This window comes from Nanorana parkeri, unplaced genomic scaffold (genome assembly GCF_000935625.1).
Source record: "Nanorana parkeri isolate BGI_ZX_2015 unplaced genomic scaffold, ASM93562v1 scaffold485, whole genome shotgun sequence".
Classification (NCBI taxonomy): Eukaryota; Metazoa; Chordata; class Amphibia; order Anura; family Dicroglossidae; genus Nanorana; species Nanorana parkeri.
The window spans coordinates 144206-162683 of NW_017306753.1; the positions used below are offsets into that span (position 1 = coordinate 144206).

An 18478-nucleotide genomic window follows, 5' to 3' on the forward strand; every position below is an offset into this window, starting at 1 on the left:
GTCATGTAGCATGCGCCATAGGCTACACGCCGCTCTAATAGCGGCATGCAAGTCTCTAAAAGCATATTTCCACTAATGCCATATATGGAAAAATCATGCACATGATGCATATATAATGCTGCTTCACAGTTTAGACAAAAATGGTTAGCTCATGCATTTACATTCCTGCATTCATCAACGCAAGCAACACAACGTAGAGCTAATTTACACATCACCTTGCAATTCATGCAGGGCTTTGCAGGGCTTTGCACAACACACCTGCTGGGTGTGTACACACTACAAAGGTGTCTAGATTCCACCAATAGATCATGCTGTGAGGGAACACACTACAGAGGTGTATACCTGTTCGTGGCGTGTTTATAAGGTTAGTAAATCAACCCCTAACTGTGTGATTATTTCCGTTCAGTAGGCCAACATGCTGCCCAATTTTAAGTATAAATGGGTACATTTGCACAGAGGATATCTTTTTTTGCTGACTGCCCAGCCTGCAAGAAACTGGAACAGTATTGACATCCCCAGGAGCTCCTATATGAACACAGGGAACTGGTGTGGCGACCCCCCTCCATTAAAATATAAAATGTATTGTTTTCAGTCCAAAGTCTCTCCAGCTGTCTGTATATATGAACATGACATACACAATGCAGATCTTATATGGTGTACAGAGCTCCTGAATACATTAGCATTGTCGTGGCCTCTTATAATCCCCAAGGCAAGACATCCGGGAATCACAATTCTCCGGCATGAAGTCACCGAGCATAAAAGATCCACGCGCAGCAGCCGCTTTTTCCCTTAATCTGCGAGTTTAAAGCGGAGATTGACTTACCATGCAAAGTGGATCTCTGGATCATCATTATTCGCTGCAGAAAGTTCTCATTAAATTTTCACAGCGATGGAAGTGCCGTGTTAATCTGCAGGAATGTTTTATTCAGATGTGTTAAATGAATGCAGCTGAGTCCCAGCAGATACGTAGCAGAAGCCCCAGGGGGGGCTCCTACCTTGTCTCTGTAGCTTTCAGCTTGCTTTGTCTTAAGTCGTTCTGACAAACACCACTGTGCGTTTGCCCCCTGATATGTGACCCCTCCAGATGTTGGAAATGGCTTTCTCTAAGGCATATTTATAGCGGAGACAGTTATGGATGTCCACCTAAAGCGTATCTAAAACAAAAACAAAAAATGTGATGTATTGCAGTCCTTAGTCCTTTTTTCTTTATTATTATTTAGTGATCCTGCCAGTAACACACTTTCTGTCCAGTGGCGGACCTAAGGAATAAAGGGCCCTGGTGCATGATTTTTTTTCTATGAGCGTTGCCGGTTGTGATTGGCTCCCCATACAGTCCGGATTCTCTACTCGGATACATTGCATCTCTCACCTGCTCTCCTCCATCTCTTCTTCGGTTCTCCCGGCGGCTGCGCACTGCCCGCCCAGTGCTCTCCTCTTCTGCTGCCTGTTACTAGGGACGCAGCCCACAGTCCCCCACCACCCACGCCTCTGCACTATCCCATATTCCACCAATGGGGGGTGCCTGGGCCCAGATCACACTGGGCCCCCCTCCAGCCTCAGTCCCTGATGCTGCCACAGTGTCTGCACTGTTGGTAGGTCCGCCCCTGTTCCTGTCCTTGGGTGACAATGCTCACTCATTATACTGTATCTATAGAGAAGCAGCGTTGTCACCTTGGGACAGGACCAAAAAACCCTCCCCCTTTTGTCTTCTTCATAACATGGTGAGCATGATCTACTCCTTTAGTATATCAACCCCAGTGTCCTTTAGAGGAAAATTCTGACAACCAGATGGTGCAAAGGAGGATGGTAACCTTTTCCTATTATAAATGATTTATCATATTTTGAAAGGGTCAGGTCAACCTCTGCCTTTCGTGACAATAAACAGCAATTCAGCAAAACCAATGAACTGTTATAGATTATTGCACGGATCATAGCTTCTTAGAATTTTACTAATTATACTAATCTAATTGGCAATACTTGTGAGGTTCTATGATGTGTTTATTGAGAAAAGCACAAAATAGAGCCAATTCTGGAGGAAATTAAATACAGATTTGTAAGAAATAAAGGCAAGCAATGGTTAAATAATTACTTCCCTCCTGAAAAATGTCAGTGCACTTCCTGTGCCTGGGCATTCCTATGCATTCAGCCTAAAAGCTGTATATTTACAGTGTGGTAATCTAAGGCAATGCTGCTGCTTCACCAGATTTGGAGTGAGATTTGGCAATGTCACTACTGTGCTGCTCAGTGTTCTCCTTGCTGGAGAGGAAGCTGTTCCTGAAGACCTGCAAGGATCCCCCTGCTTTTTGTGTTTCTCCATAATGTGGATCTGTACGTTCTCCACCTCTCCTGCTGTTGCTTAGTTATTCCTCCTGCAGTAATAAGAACACAAAAAAAGGGGGGGGGGGGGGGGGGGGCAGCTCTGGCATAAGGAAGCAAAGCCCTGCTCCTCTACCAAGATGGTTGTTTCCACACAGAGTCACAGTCATGGTAAGTCAGACATGGGAAAGGGATCCGCTGCACATAGAACACTGGCAATACAGGTAACTAGGCCTTTGCCCTCTGCCTTTCTTTTCTTGGGTACAGCTCCCACAGTACATGTGCTTATTAAGGGCAATTAACACATATCTACAAGACTTTTTTGGGGGCCCCACACTAAGTGGTTATCACTCTTGCAGAGTACTGGATTCAGTTTCTGCCAAGGACATTATCTACACCAAACTTGTATGTTTTTTTTGTGTTTGCATGTGTTATACTTTGCTCTACCTGGGGGCATCACACTATTTACATGCTGTCTGTCAAGTGCTACAGGAAAGATATCAGCTCCATACAAGTAAAATAAATAAATTTTCTAAATGTATATTTTTGGGGGGATTTGTTGGTTAGATTCCAGATTCAGACATTGCAACCTACTTGTGTCCTGTAGGCCAGGATAATTCTATTGCCTTCTGTCCAAGCTTCCTCATCTGAGCTTTCCAACAATGTCATAAGTCTACTCTCTGCCCTTCACTGCAACCCAATCCGAGGTTGCCCAGAGCGTTCTGACACAGTGGGTACCTTTCAAGTGTACAGTAAAGGCACTATATAAATACCACACATAATTATTATTAATGTTCTCATTATAAAATGTAGCAGTGTTTCCTTTATAAGTGGAACTTAATTAGATAGAATAATGTTGAGGCTTGTGCATTAGCATGTATGGTACTAAATCATCCCTATAATGGTTGCATCTAATTATAATTACTCTTTAAACTTCTTTCTTGCTTAATCAACAGTTTTGAGAGAAATAGCAGATTTTGACCAAGATGTAGGAAGAGTGAAAATGCTTGTTTGTCACATATTGCCAACATCTAACCAGATGGAGTTTAGTATTTCTTTTTTTTTCTTTTTTATTATTTTTATTGACAGTTTTCAGAATACAAAAGCCGAATAGGACAATACTAAAATTGTAAAACATAACTATATAGATACTAGTATGCAACACTATCATGCACAACATTTTGATAATTCAATATAAGGTAAAGACAGCAAGACAAAATATAATATCACATAATGCAATAAGTAAATTATCTAGATCGGATTGGAAATTGCTATCGGACATTCCCACCATATGTGGAACATTGTACCTACGGAATCACATTGGCGATAACATTGCGGAGAAGATGAAGGAAACATACAAGCCAGTCTAGAGGGAACATAATACCACCTCATTAAAACTTTATAGTTTAGTATTTCTAAATATGTTATTTAGGGGCCTATTCACACTTGTCCATTTTGATGCAAAAGTCATGTATTTTGCTGCATGGATGCGTTTCAAGTAGAAATCCCATTCTTTTCTATGTGGCTAGTTCATATCTATGTGCTGCAGTTTAGAGTGAAAGGCAAACTATTTGGGCCCATTCACTTCTATGAATGTGCATTGTTATGTACACTGTATGCACACAGAACGGTGTGAATTCAGCCTTAAGCTCCGACATTGTAGGATGACACAATTTTTCACCAATACTGTCCCCCCCCCCCCCCCCAAATGCTCTCCTTGATCACAACACCTCATGCTATGTAGGGATCTCCACACGGGCAGAGGTGAAGTATATAGTGCCCCAACAATGCAATATGTAATGGACTTCTCTTATTTGGCCACTTTTGATCTAATAAATATACAATTCAAAGTGTTTTGTTATATCCATTTGATATGTACAAAAATACCCGTTGATCCTGCTAAAAATCTTGTGAGCTCAAAACGTCCTGTGCTCTCTGCTTGCGCTGTATTCTTATCAGTTGCATTGTTCCAAGCTATCTTTAAAGACTAAAGAACCCTCTCACCTTTACATTATTGACAAGAGGAGAGAGAGTGATGCTTGTAGTCTTGCTCTAGAGCGACAGCACTGCTTCGCCATAGATACTGTAATGTGAGTGTTTTCTCCCTAAGCCCGGCTGTATGGTACTAGCAAGATCAATAAGTTAAAATAAAGGAAAAAAGACAAACAGTGAATGCAGCCAACACAACTAAGAACTGGTAAGCTGCAATATTTTACATATTTGTTCTTGGGTTTAGATTCGCTTTAACGACCTATTAGGAGATCCACAAAACATCAGCTGTCCGTGATAAAAGCTAGGGATGCACTGATACCGATACTAGTATTGATATCGGTGCCGATACTGAGTATTTGGGGCGAGTACTCGTCCAAATGCTCCGATGCCTAGCCTGATACTTCCTGTATCAGGAAGCCGGGCAGCACATCATTACACGCTGTCTGGTTTCCTGATTGGCCGGCAAGCAGCTCCATGCTCTCTCGTCACTTGTGATGAGAGAGCATGAAGCCGATTTCCTGATTGGTCGGGAAGCTGACCAATCAGGAAGCCGGGTGCCGTGTAATGGCACAGCGCCTGGCATTCTGATTGGCCGGGAATCCGGCTTCATGCTCCCTCGTCATCTCATGACGAGGGAGCATGGAGCCGGCCTCCAGGCCAATCAGGAAGCAGGGCGCCGCGTTACACGCCACATGGCTTCCTGAATGGGACTTCCGATACTCGGTAATTGGTATCGGTGAGTATCGGGAAAAAAATATCTGTACTCGTGCTTGGTACCAAAATACCAGTTTCGGTGCATCCCTAATAAAAGCTAAACCATATTTTTGGGGATTAGATATTACTTGTGTATATAACATGTAGTAACATGGCATACAAGTAATTGTATGGGCTACACAATTGCTGTATAAATATACGTTTTCCTGCAGTATGACAAATTCTTGCAGCATGATAAAGGTTCTTGGTTCACAAAATACCTTACTAGGTGGTCTCCTGCTTGTTCTGATTACTGAGAAAGAGGCAAGATCTAAACTAAAGTTAACCTTAGACCTTTGTTGAAAGTTTGGATGATATGAATGAGCCCAGCCACATTCTTTTAAGTAGAAAACAGAAAAAGGCTCCTCCTTCTTGTGTAATATCATTTATTAATGAAAATTAAAATGTTAATAATAGTACTCACAAACATAATGAGGACATGGTCATAAACATGCAATCCAGCCCTCCAAGGGGACTGGATTGCACGCCGGACTCAAATGGACAGCATAGCCAGACTGAGTAATCCTCCATCACTGGACTCACCAGTGAAGCAGTTTAGCGCTTACGCATTTCAAGGCCAAGCCCCCTTCATTTTTTTAAGTGTCAAAACAAAAAAATATCAGAACAATCTTTGTCTGAAGAACTGATAAGCCAGATTGGATATTTTTATACAGCCAGTTGAAAGCTATGCACATGGGCGTCAAGAGGAAAGCAAAGGATGTTTTTACTCAGGCAGCAAATCTGTAGAAAGATAAAGGCATAGGTATCAAAATTTAAAACATGAGTGGCAAGTGGTGGTTGAAAGTGTGGCAAAAATAGAAAGTGTTTCCATACAAACTATCCTGTGTATAGGAAGAGGGAACGCCCTCTAAATGCATCAAATGTGACGTGAACCAATACAATGTGAAGATGAGGTGTTTCTGGATGTCCTGTACGAAAGAAGAGGCCCATCCTCCTTGTTTTTAAAAAATATTTTTAGATTTAGTAGGCTTGTAATTTGAGCACTAGTGCTGATTTTGGTAAATTTTATGAACTCATGTAGACTCGATAGGCAGTGCCCACCCATCTACTGCCCATCACCTCATAAAACCAGAATGTTCTCCTATAAATAAATACTGGTTTTAGCAATGGATGTTTTGCCATCAGCATTTATTTGAGACTGAAAAAAACAATTTAAACAGACCATGACAGCTAAATAATATCTTTAAACAGATGCTAGTCATCACTAGGCAACCGTTTCCATGGCTTAAATGACAGAGCACTTTATTTTGTGATTGGTTGCTGAATCATATAGGCAGCCGAGATAGTAAATCACAAACCGACAAGAAGGTCAAGGCACTGCATGGTATGTTCCAATAATGCTTACTTTTGTGTTAGAAGGTAAAATCATAACGGCTTTGAAATAAGAACCGACTGTACTTCTGTGTTCAGCTTTTTCTTGTAATCAAATCTAAAGATAAGATGAAAAATTGTGTCCATGGAAATTATTTTTAAGAATGCCATAGATGGAGGCTAAGCTATTTTGAAGCCTTGGCTGGTACCTATATTGCTAGGCGCATTAGTGCTATGGCACAGTGTCTTTTTTGTAATATAAAGTATAAAGGGATAACATCAAAAGGATATGATCATATTAATAGCGGGGGAAAAAAAGAAGATAACAGGAGCAAAGCCAATCGAAATTTAATAATGAATGAAGAGAAGAGAAGGATGCTGGATACCATCAGGAGGTCCTGGCTGCGGATGGGTCAGAATAAATCAAATGAATTTAATATAGATGCAGCTCCACTGGAAGTCAGTGGTCAACACAACAATCCTTTTTTTTCTTGGTGGATTGTACTAAATAAAACAAACAATACGATAAATATACAGTATTGCTTGGCATTACCATAGGAATGTACAAAAGTTGAAGCAAAACCATTGTCAATTTTAAAAAGTATTGTTACCTTTCCCAATCATAAACAACTTTTTCTGTGCTCCCGCTCATCCTGGTTTAATTTTGTTACTAAGTGCTTGACCTTTCCTACATCTGGTCTAAGCCCTGCAATCAGAACTAAGTTGCGCCCTTTCCCGCCTCTATCCAAAGAAAGTGTCTTGACACCCATTGATTAGAAATGTTCCATCACACTGCTCACCGATATCCCACTTAAAGTGACATTAAAGGCAAAAACTTTTTCCCTCCCCCCAATGTTAATTAAAGCACTTGCCCTAAATGATGTCTCTTAATCCGATCTTCTTCTCCTTTCCTGTGGTTTTCAGCCTTCTCTCCAGCGCTGCGGCGGGTCTCCAATCCAGCGCTGACTCCTCTGTGCTTGCTGGCACTTCCTGTCCCACGGTGTCTGCATGCAGGTGCACGCATCCATAGACTTACCTTGTGTCTCCCCTCGTCTACCAGCCGAAAAACCAAACTGCGCATGCGCCTGCCCCAAGATGCTTTGCGGCTGCCCGAGCATTTTCGGACGGGAGCGTCCGGCGAAGACACAGGTAAGTTTAAGCCGCTTTTAAAGCGTTTTTTACTTTTTACTTATATCTACTGCTCGCTAGCAGTAGATATATGTAAAAAAACGTGAGGGTTTAGAAACCCTTTAAGTTGCTTCAGTGGATGCTGCAATGACGAACAGATGGCGCCGTGTGGAACAAAGTAAGAAATCAGATCACCAGCGCACCAAGGTCCACCTTAACAATTCGTCTTTTATTGACATACGTTAAACATGATAACACAATGAAACGTAGTGTTCCAGAACCACATGTGGCGCCTTTATCAGGCAAACAGTGTGACACCACACAGTTAATGTTCACCAGGGATGCACCGATACCAGTTCAGATACTTGGCATTTTCATGAGAATTACCAGGGTTGCAGCGGTTGCAGCTGGGACCGGGCTCTGGCGCTCCACCACCGTCCTGAAATCATTAGTCTGTATTGTTTTAGAAAAACTGTCACATGACAATAAACAAAAATGTATCAGTACTCGTACTTTTACTTGAAAAAATTGTATCGGTGCATCCCCTTATATATATTTATAAAAACAAAATCATACATTAAAACAGAGATGTACAAATCCCAGGAGCTCCGTGTGTCCTTACAAATGACAGCGGCCTACTAACTTTTGAATTTTTCTCTAGTCTAGTCTTGGAGCTCAAAAAGTATCTGTACTTGTACTTGTACCGAGTACTGTACTTGGTATCCCTAATGTTCACAAAGTTAACACACCAGGATGGGGATCCTTCTTTTTTTTTTTAAACAAAAGGTGACAGCTATTTTAGGCATAGTCCAATGATATTTGAAAAGTATCAGTCACATGAGCTGAAATGAAGATTCTAATGCTTGTGTTAAAGCTGTGTGAATTAAGAATACTGTGCCCACTCTGCATTAGCGAACAGACTAGAAAAGAAGGGCAGACTGTCCCCCTCCTCTGCTGGTAGTTCAGTTGAAGGTATACACACCCAGAGAGAGGGTAACTAAAAATACATCATACACTCAGGGCCGGATTTACTCTCTCTGCTGCCCCAAGGCCAGGTTCCTCAATGCGCCCCGCTATGCATGTCCCGGGTGTCGGTAGATAGGAATTCCACACCCCTGCTGCCCCTCTACTTCCTGCTACCCCGAGGCCGGGCCTTGGTTGGCCTTGTGGGAAATCCGGGCCAGCATACACTATTATGGGAAGAAATATGTGCAAACTATGCCGGGAGAGCAATATTCAGTCTAAAACATTTTATTATACACAAGAATGAAAATCAAAACAGTCATCAATGGGTAGCTGTGCACTTCCCCAAGCAGTCCTACTACCCTAGCCCACGGCCTCTGCGAAAATCTGGACCTTCTGTCATTAACACTTCAGGGCAAATGTCGAGTGTATCTGTAAATCCACAATAAGTGCAGATTTAACAGAGTTATATTTAAAATGTACAAATAAAGCTTATCTCTCCATGGACAGACGTCATAAAATATACTATAGAAATGAGAATATACGTTTAAAGTGCAGCTTCCCGTCTCCAGATCTGAACTGTATGTTATTAAAATGTGGAAAGATGAAAATGTTCCGGAATAAACCAGCTGGGTGAAGATTAAAGCAACAACAGATTATTCCATCTTTTGGAACAATGGTATTTTTAGATGTAGTGCCGGGAACAGACAAAAAGTTCATATTTTTTTAAGGGCTGTTAAAATTGAAACTATTATTAAGTAATTAGCTGAAATTTGATGTTCCAAGGGTCACACATGTACAAAGGCATATATTTAAATATGGTTTTAGGGAATATTACGATATGTTGGGTTATAACAATCATTTAAAGGTTTATTTTTACTTTTTTTAATCTATCTATTCATCCCCATTCTCTGTGACTGTTTATGAATTTTGGTCTATTGTAATGAATAACATTTGTTAAGGATATCAGGATTTACTGAGTAATTCACTGACCTTTAAAATGCACTCACTTTGTGGCCTTGTACATTTATATGGTCATTGCACTACTCAGTGAATCCTAATATCCTTTTAATTTACAGTCCAGTGAATGTCATCCTAGATAAATACAAAAAGCAACAAACAGCACTCACAAACCATAATGTAACCAGAGCCTCCCCTGGTCCACCATGTAAAAGCCACTGAGTCAGTTAATATGATGGAAGGGGTGGATACACATTTTGTCAGGATATTGGGAAGTGATGGGCAAGCTTTATACAATCTGACTTTCAAGCAGTTTTTCAGATATATAGCTGCAGCCTGCCACCAGATTTGTATATAAATCATCCGGCACCTCCCAGTTGTTATTGTTTAATGACAGATCAGCGCCTCCGGGCCATTTGGGGAAGCTGATCTGTCATTACAACTGGGCGGAGACAGCCGTGAGATCATGGCTGGCCCCGCCCAGCTGTCATTTGCGGGGCGAACGGCCGGCTGAGCCGCTTGGCCGCCTTTGGCTGCTGTATGGGCTATTGTGAATAGCCCGTACAGCAGTCCTTCAGTTCGACTGAACCGAAGGGCTCCGGCAGCCAAAGAGAGCCGAAGGATCAGCCGTAGCTAAGGCCTGGATCCTTCGGCTCCTTTGTGAATAGCCCCCTAAGTGTGCTATTACTACAGAACCCATCTCTTCATTTCCATAACAGAGGGAGGTACTCTGCAGTTCAAAGAGGGTTGTAGCTCATCGGAGCCCAGCCAATCAAGTGGCCAAAGACTCAAAGCCCGGAAGAAGACTTGGAGGAAGATGTAAGCACTGGATAGGGGGAGCGCAGCACTGCAAGGGAACAGTTTGGCAGGTATGTCTGCCATAATGTGCTTATACGTGTAGCGGATCACAACTGCGGATATAGAGTTGTAGGGACTTAGGACATTTCTCCAGTTTGGCATAAAGACCATGGGCTCTGAGTCTGGAAAGTACCCAACGAACATGCTTTCGATGGTCGAGGAGAGTGTCCGAATATATGAGTATATCGTCCAGATATATTACCACGCAGACGTCCAGAATGTCTCTAAAGATGTTATTAATGAAACACTGGAATGTGGCCGGGGCGTTGCACAACTCCAAGGGCATGACCAGGTATTCAAACAATCCGTAGCGGGTCCGGAATGCAGTCTTCCACTCGTCGCCTGCCCGGATCCGAATGAGGTTGTAGGCCCCCTTTAGGTCGAGTTTGGTGTAAAATTTTGCAGTCTGAAGACGTTCTATGAGTTCCGGAATGAGGGGTAGTGGGTAGCGGTTTTTGATAGTAATGGCGTTCAGGGCACGGTAGTCAATGATGGGTCTGATACTGCCGTCTTTGTTGTGGACGAAGAACATTCCAGCTCCTGCAGGGGAGGTGGAGGAGCGGATAAATCCCTTTTTCAGGTTATCTTCGAGGTACCCCTTGAGGTGGTTCAATTCAGGTTGGGACAACTGATAAATCCTCCCTACGGGTATCCTACTGCCTGGGAGAAGATCGATGGGGCAGTCGTATGAGCGGTGGGGAGGCAGTATCTCTGCGTTGGTGGGGTTGAATACGTCTTGAAAGTCCCGGTAAGGCTCGGGTATCTTGTGCGTGTTAAGGAGCAGGATGTCCCTCGAGGGGTAGCAGGTGTTACGACAGTAGGAGGAGTTGAGTTGTACCCCGTTATCGGCCCATATGAGATCCGTTTGGTGCAGCCTCAGCCATGGGATGCCAAGTATGACAGGGAAGACCGGAGATGGGATTACATCGAAGTCCATGTATTCCCGGTGGTCATCGCTGGTGGTTACCAGTAAGGGTTGTGTTTGTAGGTTGATTGGACCCGATGTCAATGCGGATCCGTCTACGAAGCTGACGGACAAGGGTCTGAGTTTTCTACAGGTGGGAATGCTGTGTTGGGAGACCAAACGTACATCAATGAAATTCCCACATGCTCCGGAATCCAACAGGGCGTTAATCTGGATTCTTTTTTGTTCCCACTGCAAGGACAAGGAGAGATATAGGTAATTCGTAGACTTCAGGTGGGGCGAAGAAATTTTAGCAATGCGACTCGCCTTACCTGCGTTTTTCCTCCTTACGGAGGGACACTGCTCTACTAGGTGGGCGGGCGAGGCGCAATACATACAGAGATTCTGCAACCTTTGCCTGGATCTTTCCTCGGAGGATTTGGGTCCTCTGATGAACCCGATGTCCATGGGTTCTTCTGGAGGGGCTGAGGGCGCCTTTCGGGGCGTCCATGGTACCCCAGTGCTCTTTTCATGGCGACGTTCTCTCAGACGACGGTCAATAGAAATAGAGAGCTGCATAAGGGCATCTAGGGTCAACGGCAACACGTTTCGGGCTAGTTCATCTTTGAGCGTCTCGGAAAGCCCCAGACGGAATTGGTTCCTAAGGCTGATATCCGTTCCGTCTGGCGTGCCCATCGTTTGAACTCGGCAATGAAGTCTTCCACCGGGCGCTTCCCCTGGCGGATGTTCCTAATGGCGGTCTCCGCGGTTATTTGCTTACCCGGGTCCTCGTATAATTGGGACATTGCTGCAATGAACCCGTCGTATGACTCGAGTAGCGGGTCGTTGGTCTCCAGGTAAGTATTCGCCCAGGCCCTGGCCTCCCCCCTAAGGTAGGAAATCAAGGTACGTACCTTCACGTGATCGGTAGGGTATGACCTGGGCCTGAGTTCGAACATAAGGAGGAGGAAGTCGCTGTAGGTCTTTCGGTCTCCAGAGAAGGTATCGGGAGGGCTTACCTGGGGCTCAGGGGCTGGATGACTTTGAACCAGGTGGGCGGATGCCCCTTCTGGTGGTCTCAGTAACATCTTCTCCCGTAGGTCTCGGTTCTCATTACGGATTTCCGTCACGTTCAGCGTGAGATCCTCCATCCGTTGTGTGAGGTTAAGGATGCACTGAGCTAACTCCGCTGGATCCATTGTCTTTTTAGGTCTTCTGTACTGTCACGCTCGCCTGTATTGCGGAGGTCTGTGTAGCGGATCACAACTGCGGATATAGAGTTGTAGGGACTTAGGACGGGAATCAGGACGCAACTCTTTCTCACTTTACCCAGTTTTGGATGAGGCCGTGAGGGAGTTGCAACACATCATACCCCGTATACTGGATGGTATAATTGGGAGCAGTCTCCCTAGGCCTGCTATACCTCTGGTCGGACACCAGAGGGAGGCATCAGCTGTGAGTAGTAGGGCTAGACCACTGAGGGCAATTAGATACAAGCAACTGAGGTATTGTGAAAGTTTAGCAATACAGTTCTGGTAAGTATGGTTTGACAAGTTATCTTCTAATTAACTTCAGCAGATATAAGTAATAGCAAACACTGGTTCATTCTAGGTTGTAACGTTCCTTTTAGGAAACATGCAGTCCCAGAATACTTGCGGTTTTAGTTGGTCTCGGATGCTCCACGAGGAGCGGGTTGCAGGTCCTTGTGAGAGTCTCCAGGAGAGGATCAATGGTCAGGTTCTTTGGGAGGCGAGTGGGGAAGCTGTACTGATCAGCGTCCTGTACACTCGACAGAAGATGCTGATCCACTGACATGTAGCGGCTTTTAAGCCGAGTGCTGGACCTGGAGGGGGCGGAGCTTCGCGGCGCGCCTGCGCCCGACGAAGATGAGTCTCTGGGGAGAGAGGGAGGAAGCCGCCTGCGCAGGGTGTTGCTGGCCGGCGGCGGCGGACGTCACCCTCTGATGCTTGAGTCTCGGCCGCACAGACCCGCGGCGTGCCTGCGCCTGGAGTGCACGACCCGCGGTACCGGCTCCCACCGAGGTGCGTCTGTTACAATATGCTGTGCTTATATACCAGCACCTTATAGCTATAAGCTCCAGGGCCCTCCTTTAAAAAAACAAACAAATACATTACTTCTGTTTTAACAGAGCAACACTAATCAATTAAATGATGTTCATTGTTAGGGTTTACATACTCTTACAAAATATACATCCAGTGAACATTGGATGCTGGTTGTTTCCAAAACTCTGAGGGAGTCAGCTCTAGTCAATTAAGGGTAACGCTATTGTAACAAGCATGCTCTCTTAATGCTCTAAGTACACATAGACACAGCTACATTCTGCAGACAAAGCTTTGATCAGAAAAAATTCCAGGGCAGGCAGCAGAATGTGAACGGCTCCCACTGGGCACAGTGAAAAGCTAACACTGGTGTAAAGGAACCAGATAAGTAATACCTGCTATTCAGCCTTCCTTTATTATATCAAATTTGTCTAAGATGTGGAAGTATGGTAAACTATGCAACATGTTGTGAAAATATAATTACTTCCTTCATATGGTAATTTCCAGAAAAAGCATAGCCAGCTACCTATTCCCATAACTCTCCAGTATGATCTTCAGAGACCATTACCTTCTCAACACATTAGAAATAGTCACACCAAATGAACATGGAACATATGAGCCGCAAACAAATAACACTCATGTGGAAAGCCACACCACACAGTCCAGGAGCTACCCAATGTACCGGACATACACAATAGGTCAGCAGTCCAAGTGCAGGAGCAGTAGTGTATATTTCTGCTCCCAAGTACCACAAATTCTGGAAAGATGTGAGTAGGTTGGTATGGAGAAACTAAACGTTCTAGGAAGTTTTGAAGGGTCTGGCACACGTTGGTAAACCAACAAGCCTCTGCGTATTTCGTAAGGTAATTCAATATCATACAGAGGTCCTTATGATGCCCGTTTTGCCTCTATGTGAAATTGGATGGGGTACCTTAACCCACCACAAACATCTTAGCTATCTGTTTTGCCTCTAGTTATCGGGATATGTGTAGATTTGTAATTCTACAACATCAGGAGAAGTATAGCATGCCTAATTCTAATACCTATAACAGGTCTAGCTGTAGGTATACAGTTAGCCCAGGTTTCCAGGGGCAGTCCTGCATTTTACAAACCATTGACTGGTTTTGATTGGTTTCAAACTGTATATTATTATTATTACTTTTAAGGTGCGGCACGTCTGGTAAATTGTATCAGTATGTAAAGCAAATGCTTTGTTTATACAGTGTTAATTAAAGCCCTTCTAAGAAAGCTTTGATTTCCAAGGAATGGCAGAATGTTCCATGTTGCAGGCCCAAGTGTGGACAAACCAAATTAAAGTGTTAAAAATGTTTCTGAGGATTAAAGGATAACTGAAATGGAACAATAAGAATGCAAGAAAAATAATAGATAACACAGAATTGTCTTAGTATGGGGGATAGCTAAAAAATTAAGCGATATCTACTAGAAATAAACAGACTGATAGCCCTGCTTACTCTATTGAATGACGCTCTACTAAACTGCAAAGCTTCTATAGCATTCAGGTGGTAAAGATGAACTATTTAGAGAAGTACGATATCTTAAATCAGCCAATAATATCTCTAATGACCCAGAACCCCTGGTCAAAGGTATATGTTACGCTTCCAATAACTCTTTCCCATCAAAAGACACGGCCTTCCATAAATTGTCCATTTCTCCCTCCATTCCCCCCATTACTGCAGATTTCGGCTTCTCTTTCTCGCAGGCGGTATTGATCCCAGCTGCCTCGCTCTCTGCGGCTACAACTCCTGCAATAAAAAGCTAGTGGCAAGGTTCTAATGATTGAATTGATTGATTATGCCTGAACTGCAAGCGCAGAGCCTGGGTTTTTAGAGATTGATTGATTAGGCCTGTCATGAAGCTTGTTTTAGCTGCTGCTTACTTTCCTTGGTATACATTTTACTCAAGCCAGCTTTCTAGAGGATTCTTTGTTATTGAATGTAACCTGATCTGCATCTCGTTACACGGCCTGAGTATTCAATTTAATGTTGATCGTTGTGGCTTTAAATTAAAGAGTGTGGTCTATGATTTGTGTCAGTCATTGTCTAACAGGGTTATTCACTAAAGGGTGGAGGGTTTGGAGAAGTCAGGAGAAGAGAACAATCTAGGACAACATAGCTGATTTGGAAAAATTCTCCAATTCAGCTCATTATCCAGTACAGCTATGTTGTCCTAGATTGTTCACTTCTCCTTCCTTCTCCAAACTCTTCACCCTTTTATGAATAACGCTGTATATCTTTCTCAGTAGATACATGTCCTTCCCATACCCTCCCTTTCTCCTCAAGGTTCCCTATGTTTGTTGTGTGGTCTTCATATTTCCCAGTTACCCTATTTTACCTAATTTTATGGGGATAAACTCATTTTTCTACATGCAGGTCCTGCGTTTTTGCACCAGCCATACACAGGATCTTTTGGGTTTTTTTTTGGTTATTATAGTATGGCATATGCAATGCATTCACAATCACTATTGCTGGCAATACACTTGGTTGTTTTGCTGGCGATTTTAACGTTTTCAATCAGCATTCCATTACAGCTATTCTGCTACCCACAATTTCAACTATTTCCCAGTTTCAAGTGACCACATGGTCTACATTGGCATGAAAATCAATTGCAAAGGCCTTATCACTGCAACTGTAGTGACTTTGATACATTTTTGTGCCGAATTCAAACATTTTACAACTGGGAAACAAAAAAAACATCTCTGTAAAAAATAAGTCAAGGCAACTGGACTTGCTGTATTTTTTTTTTTTTTTTTTTAATTCTTAAGTTTTTTTTTTTGAGCCAACGTTTTACAATATGCAAACAACACATAAACAATTGAGCCATTAGAACGTACAGGTACATACTGTAAAAGGCTGTATTTTTCTTGAAGACGTTTCACTGGTCATCAAACCACTTGCCTTGACTTATTGTTTACAGATATACCATGACCTGGATGAATGAGATCCTTCACAGACAAAAAAACCATCGGTGACAAATTCCTATGATTGAAAACATTGGCCAGTGTATGCCCAACATAAATCTCATGTGTGTTCTCATTATGACTTCAACCTTCTGAAATGAGCAATCGCCTTTGTACGGTGCTGTTTTACAACTAGAGCCAAACACACTATTCAGTGTCAAATAATGAAAAGAAAAAGCTTGAATTGTGTTTTTGGCTGCATCCTTTGCATTAAATTATGATCCACATCAGATTGTGTCTAAGACTTCATAGATCTGCTTAGTGACATGAGGGCATTGGTTTATGCTTTGGTATCACGGTGCTGCATGTGCCATGGTGCAGCCTGTGTGTGATCTGAGTTAAAAGTAGGACCACCCAATTTACCAGAATCAATCAGTATATCAGCTGGGATCTAAAAGTTCTGAAGTTCAACATAAGGACTTCTGTAGTCACATTTTAAAACAAAACAATGGACCAGTTTTAGTTGATTTTAAAGTTTTCCTTCAATAAATGTCCAAAAAAATCTTGTTGGTCTCCTCATTGTGCTAGCGTATAACTTGGATATACCTACAGTTGGCACTTTGCAATCACATTAGGTGCTCACAGACGTGATATGATTTGTTTCTGATAAACACCTCACATACAGGTGAAACTCGAATAATTAGAATATCGTGCAAAGTTAATTTATTTCACTAATGCAACTTAAAAGGTGAAACTAATATATGAGATAAGACTCATTACATGCAAAGCAAGATAATTCAAGCCGTGATTTGTCATAATTGTGATGATTATGGCTTACAGCTCATGAAAACCCCAAGAACCCCAAATCCACAACCTCAAAAAAGTAGATTATTACATGCAATCAATAAAACAAGGATTGTACATAGAACAATATCGGACCTCTGAAAAGTACAAGCATGCATATGTACTCAGTACTTGGTTTGGGCCCCTTTTGCAGCACTTACTGCCATTACTTTTGCAAGATATTCTAATTATTCGAGTTTCACCTGTATAAAGACGAACCAAGGTGCAAAACATTCATGCATTTGCAGGAGAGCCGTGATATTTATCTTCCGTGTCTGACTTGGAGGCGGAAACCGGTACCGAGATATATGACTAAGACGCTAAGGTAATGGATGTTTTATCTGGAGGGGGTTTCATTACAAGGTGTTCACTGTCCTGTGACTTTCTATAAGCTCCCAGGGGCTGCAATTTAAACCCAAAGAATCTCACTGACGCCACGCAACACAGGACCAACATTCATCATCGCGAGTGAGGCACCAGAGCCCGTGGCTAGCCAGATCAATGCAAGAATCTAATAATTCAAAATGACTTTGTCTGACCCGGTAGCTGTTACATGGACCATCTTATTACATGGCATAGGCAAGCAGACGTCCTGCAAAGGTAATCAATGAAATTCTATTTGTGTATCTGCACACAAAACTCACATGGCGAAGGATATACAGATACCTGAAAAACATTTAGAATACTGGCAGTGAAAACACGCAATGTTTCCCCAGAACAGCATTTATGTAATCTGCATGTACAGTTTTGGTTCAGGCCCTTTTCACATGGGAAAGCCGATTGGGTCCGCCTGTCAGTTTTTCAGACGGACCCAACTGGATGCCCAATGCCAGTGTATGGGCTGCCATATCTAAATAGACAGGCGCCAGAATGGGAGTAATCTGATCTAAACACAAGTCTGTTTACATCCAGTTCCCCTTAAGCCAACATGGGGTCCGGTCATTTTAGTTTTTTCCTCCATTGCAAGATGGAGGAAAAAAACTGGACAGACACAGATGTCACAGCGGTGACATCCAATCCGTATCGCTTCGATCAGGAGGAGGATCTGTGCACGGATTCCCTCCCGATGTGAAAGGGGCCTAAACTAGGCAAGGTTTAGAACCTTTGTCAGGTTCTATTTATTGCTGTCTGGTCCTACTACTGGAAAGGTTCACCCTTTGGATTTGTCCTGTGGACCATTGTCCTGGCACAAAAAGCAGTAAGAGGTATAAAAGGGTTTCTAAACCCCCACGTTTTTTTTTTTTGCATATATCTACTGCTAGCAAGCAGTAGATATATGCAAAACGTTTTTTTTTTTAAACGCTTTAAAAGCGGCTTAAACTTACACCTGTCTTCGCTGCGCGCTCCCGTTTGAAAATCCAAAATGCTCGGGCGGCCGCAAAGCATCTTGGTGCGGGCGCATGCGCAGTTCGGATTTTCGGCCGGGAGACGAGGAGAGACGCAAGGTAAGTC

At 43.0% G+C, this 18478-nt stretch overlaps 1 protein-coding gene across 1 annotated transcript; it reads right to left on the reverse strand.

Moving 5' to 3' along the window:
* Positions 1-11820: 11820 nt before the first annotated feature.
* On the reverse strand, positions 11821-12405 carry LOC108790585 (protein LDOC1L-like). The gene has a single exon (XM_018560885.1). The coding sequence runs from the start codon at positions 12403-12405 to the stop codon at positions 11821-11823; it is 585 nt and encodes a 194-aa protein (XP_018416387.1).
* Between the last annotated feature and the right edge of the window lie 6073 nt (positions 12406-18478).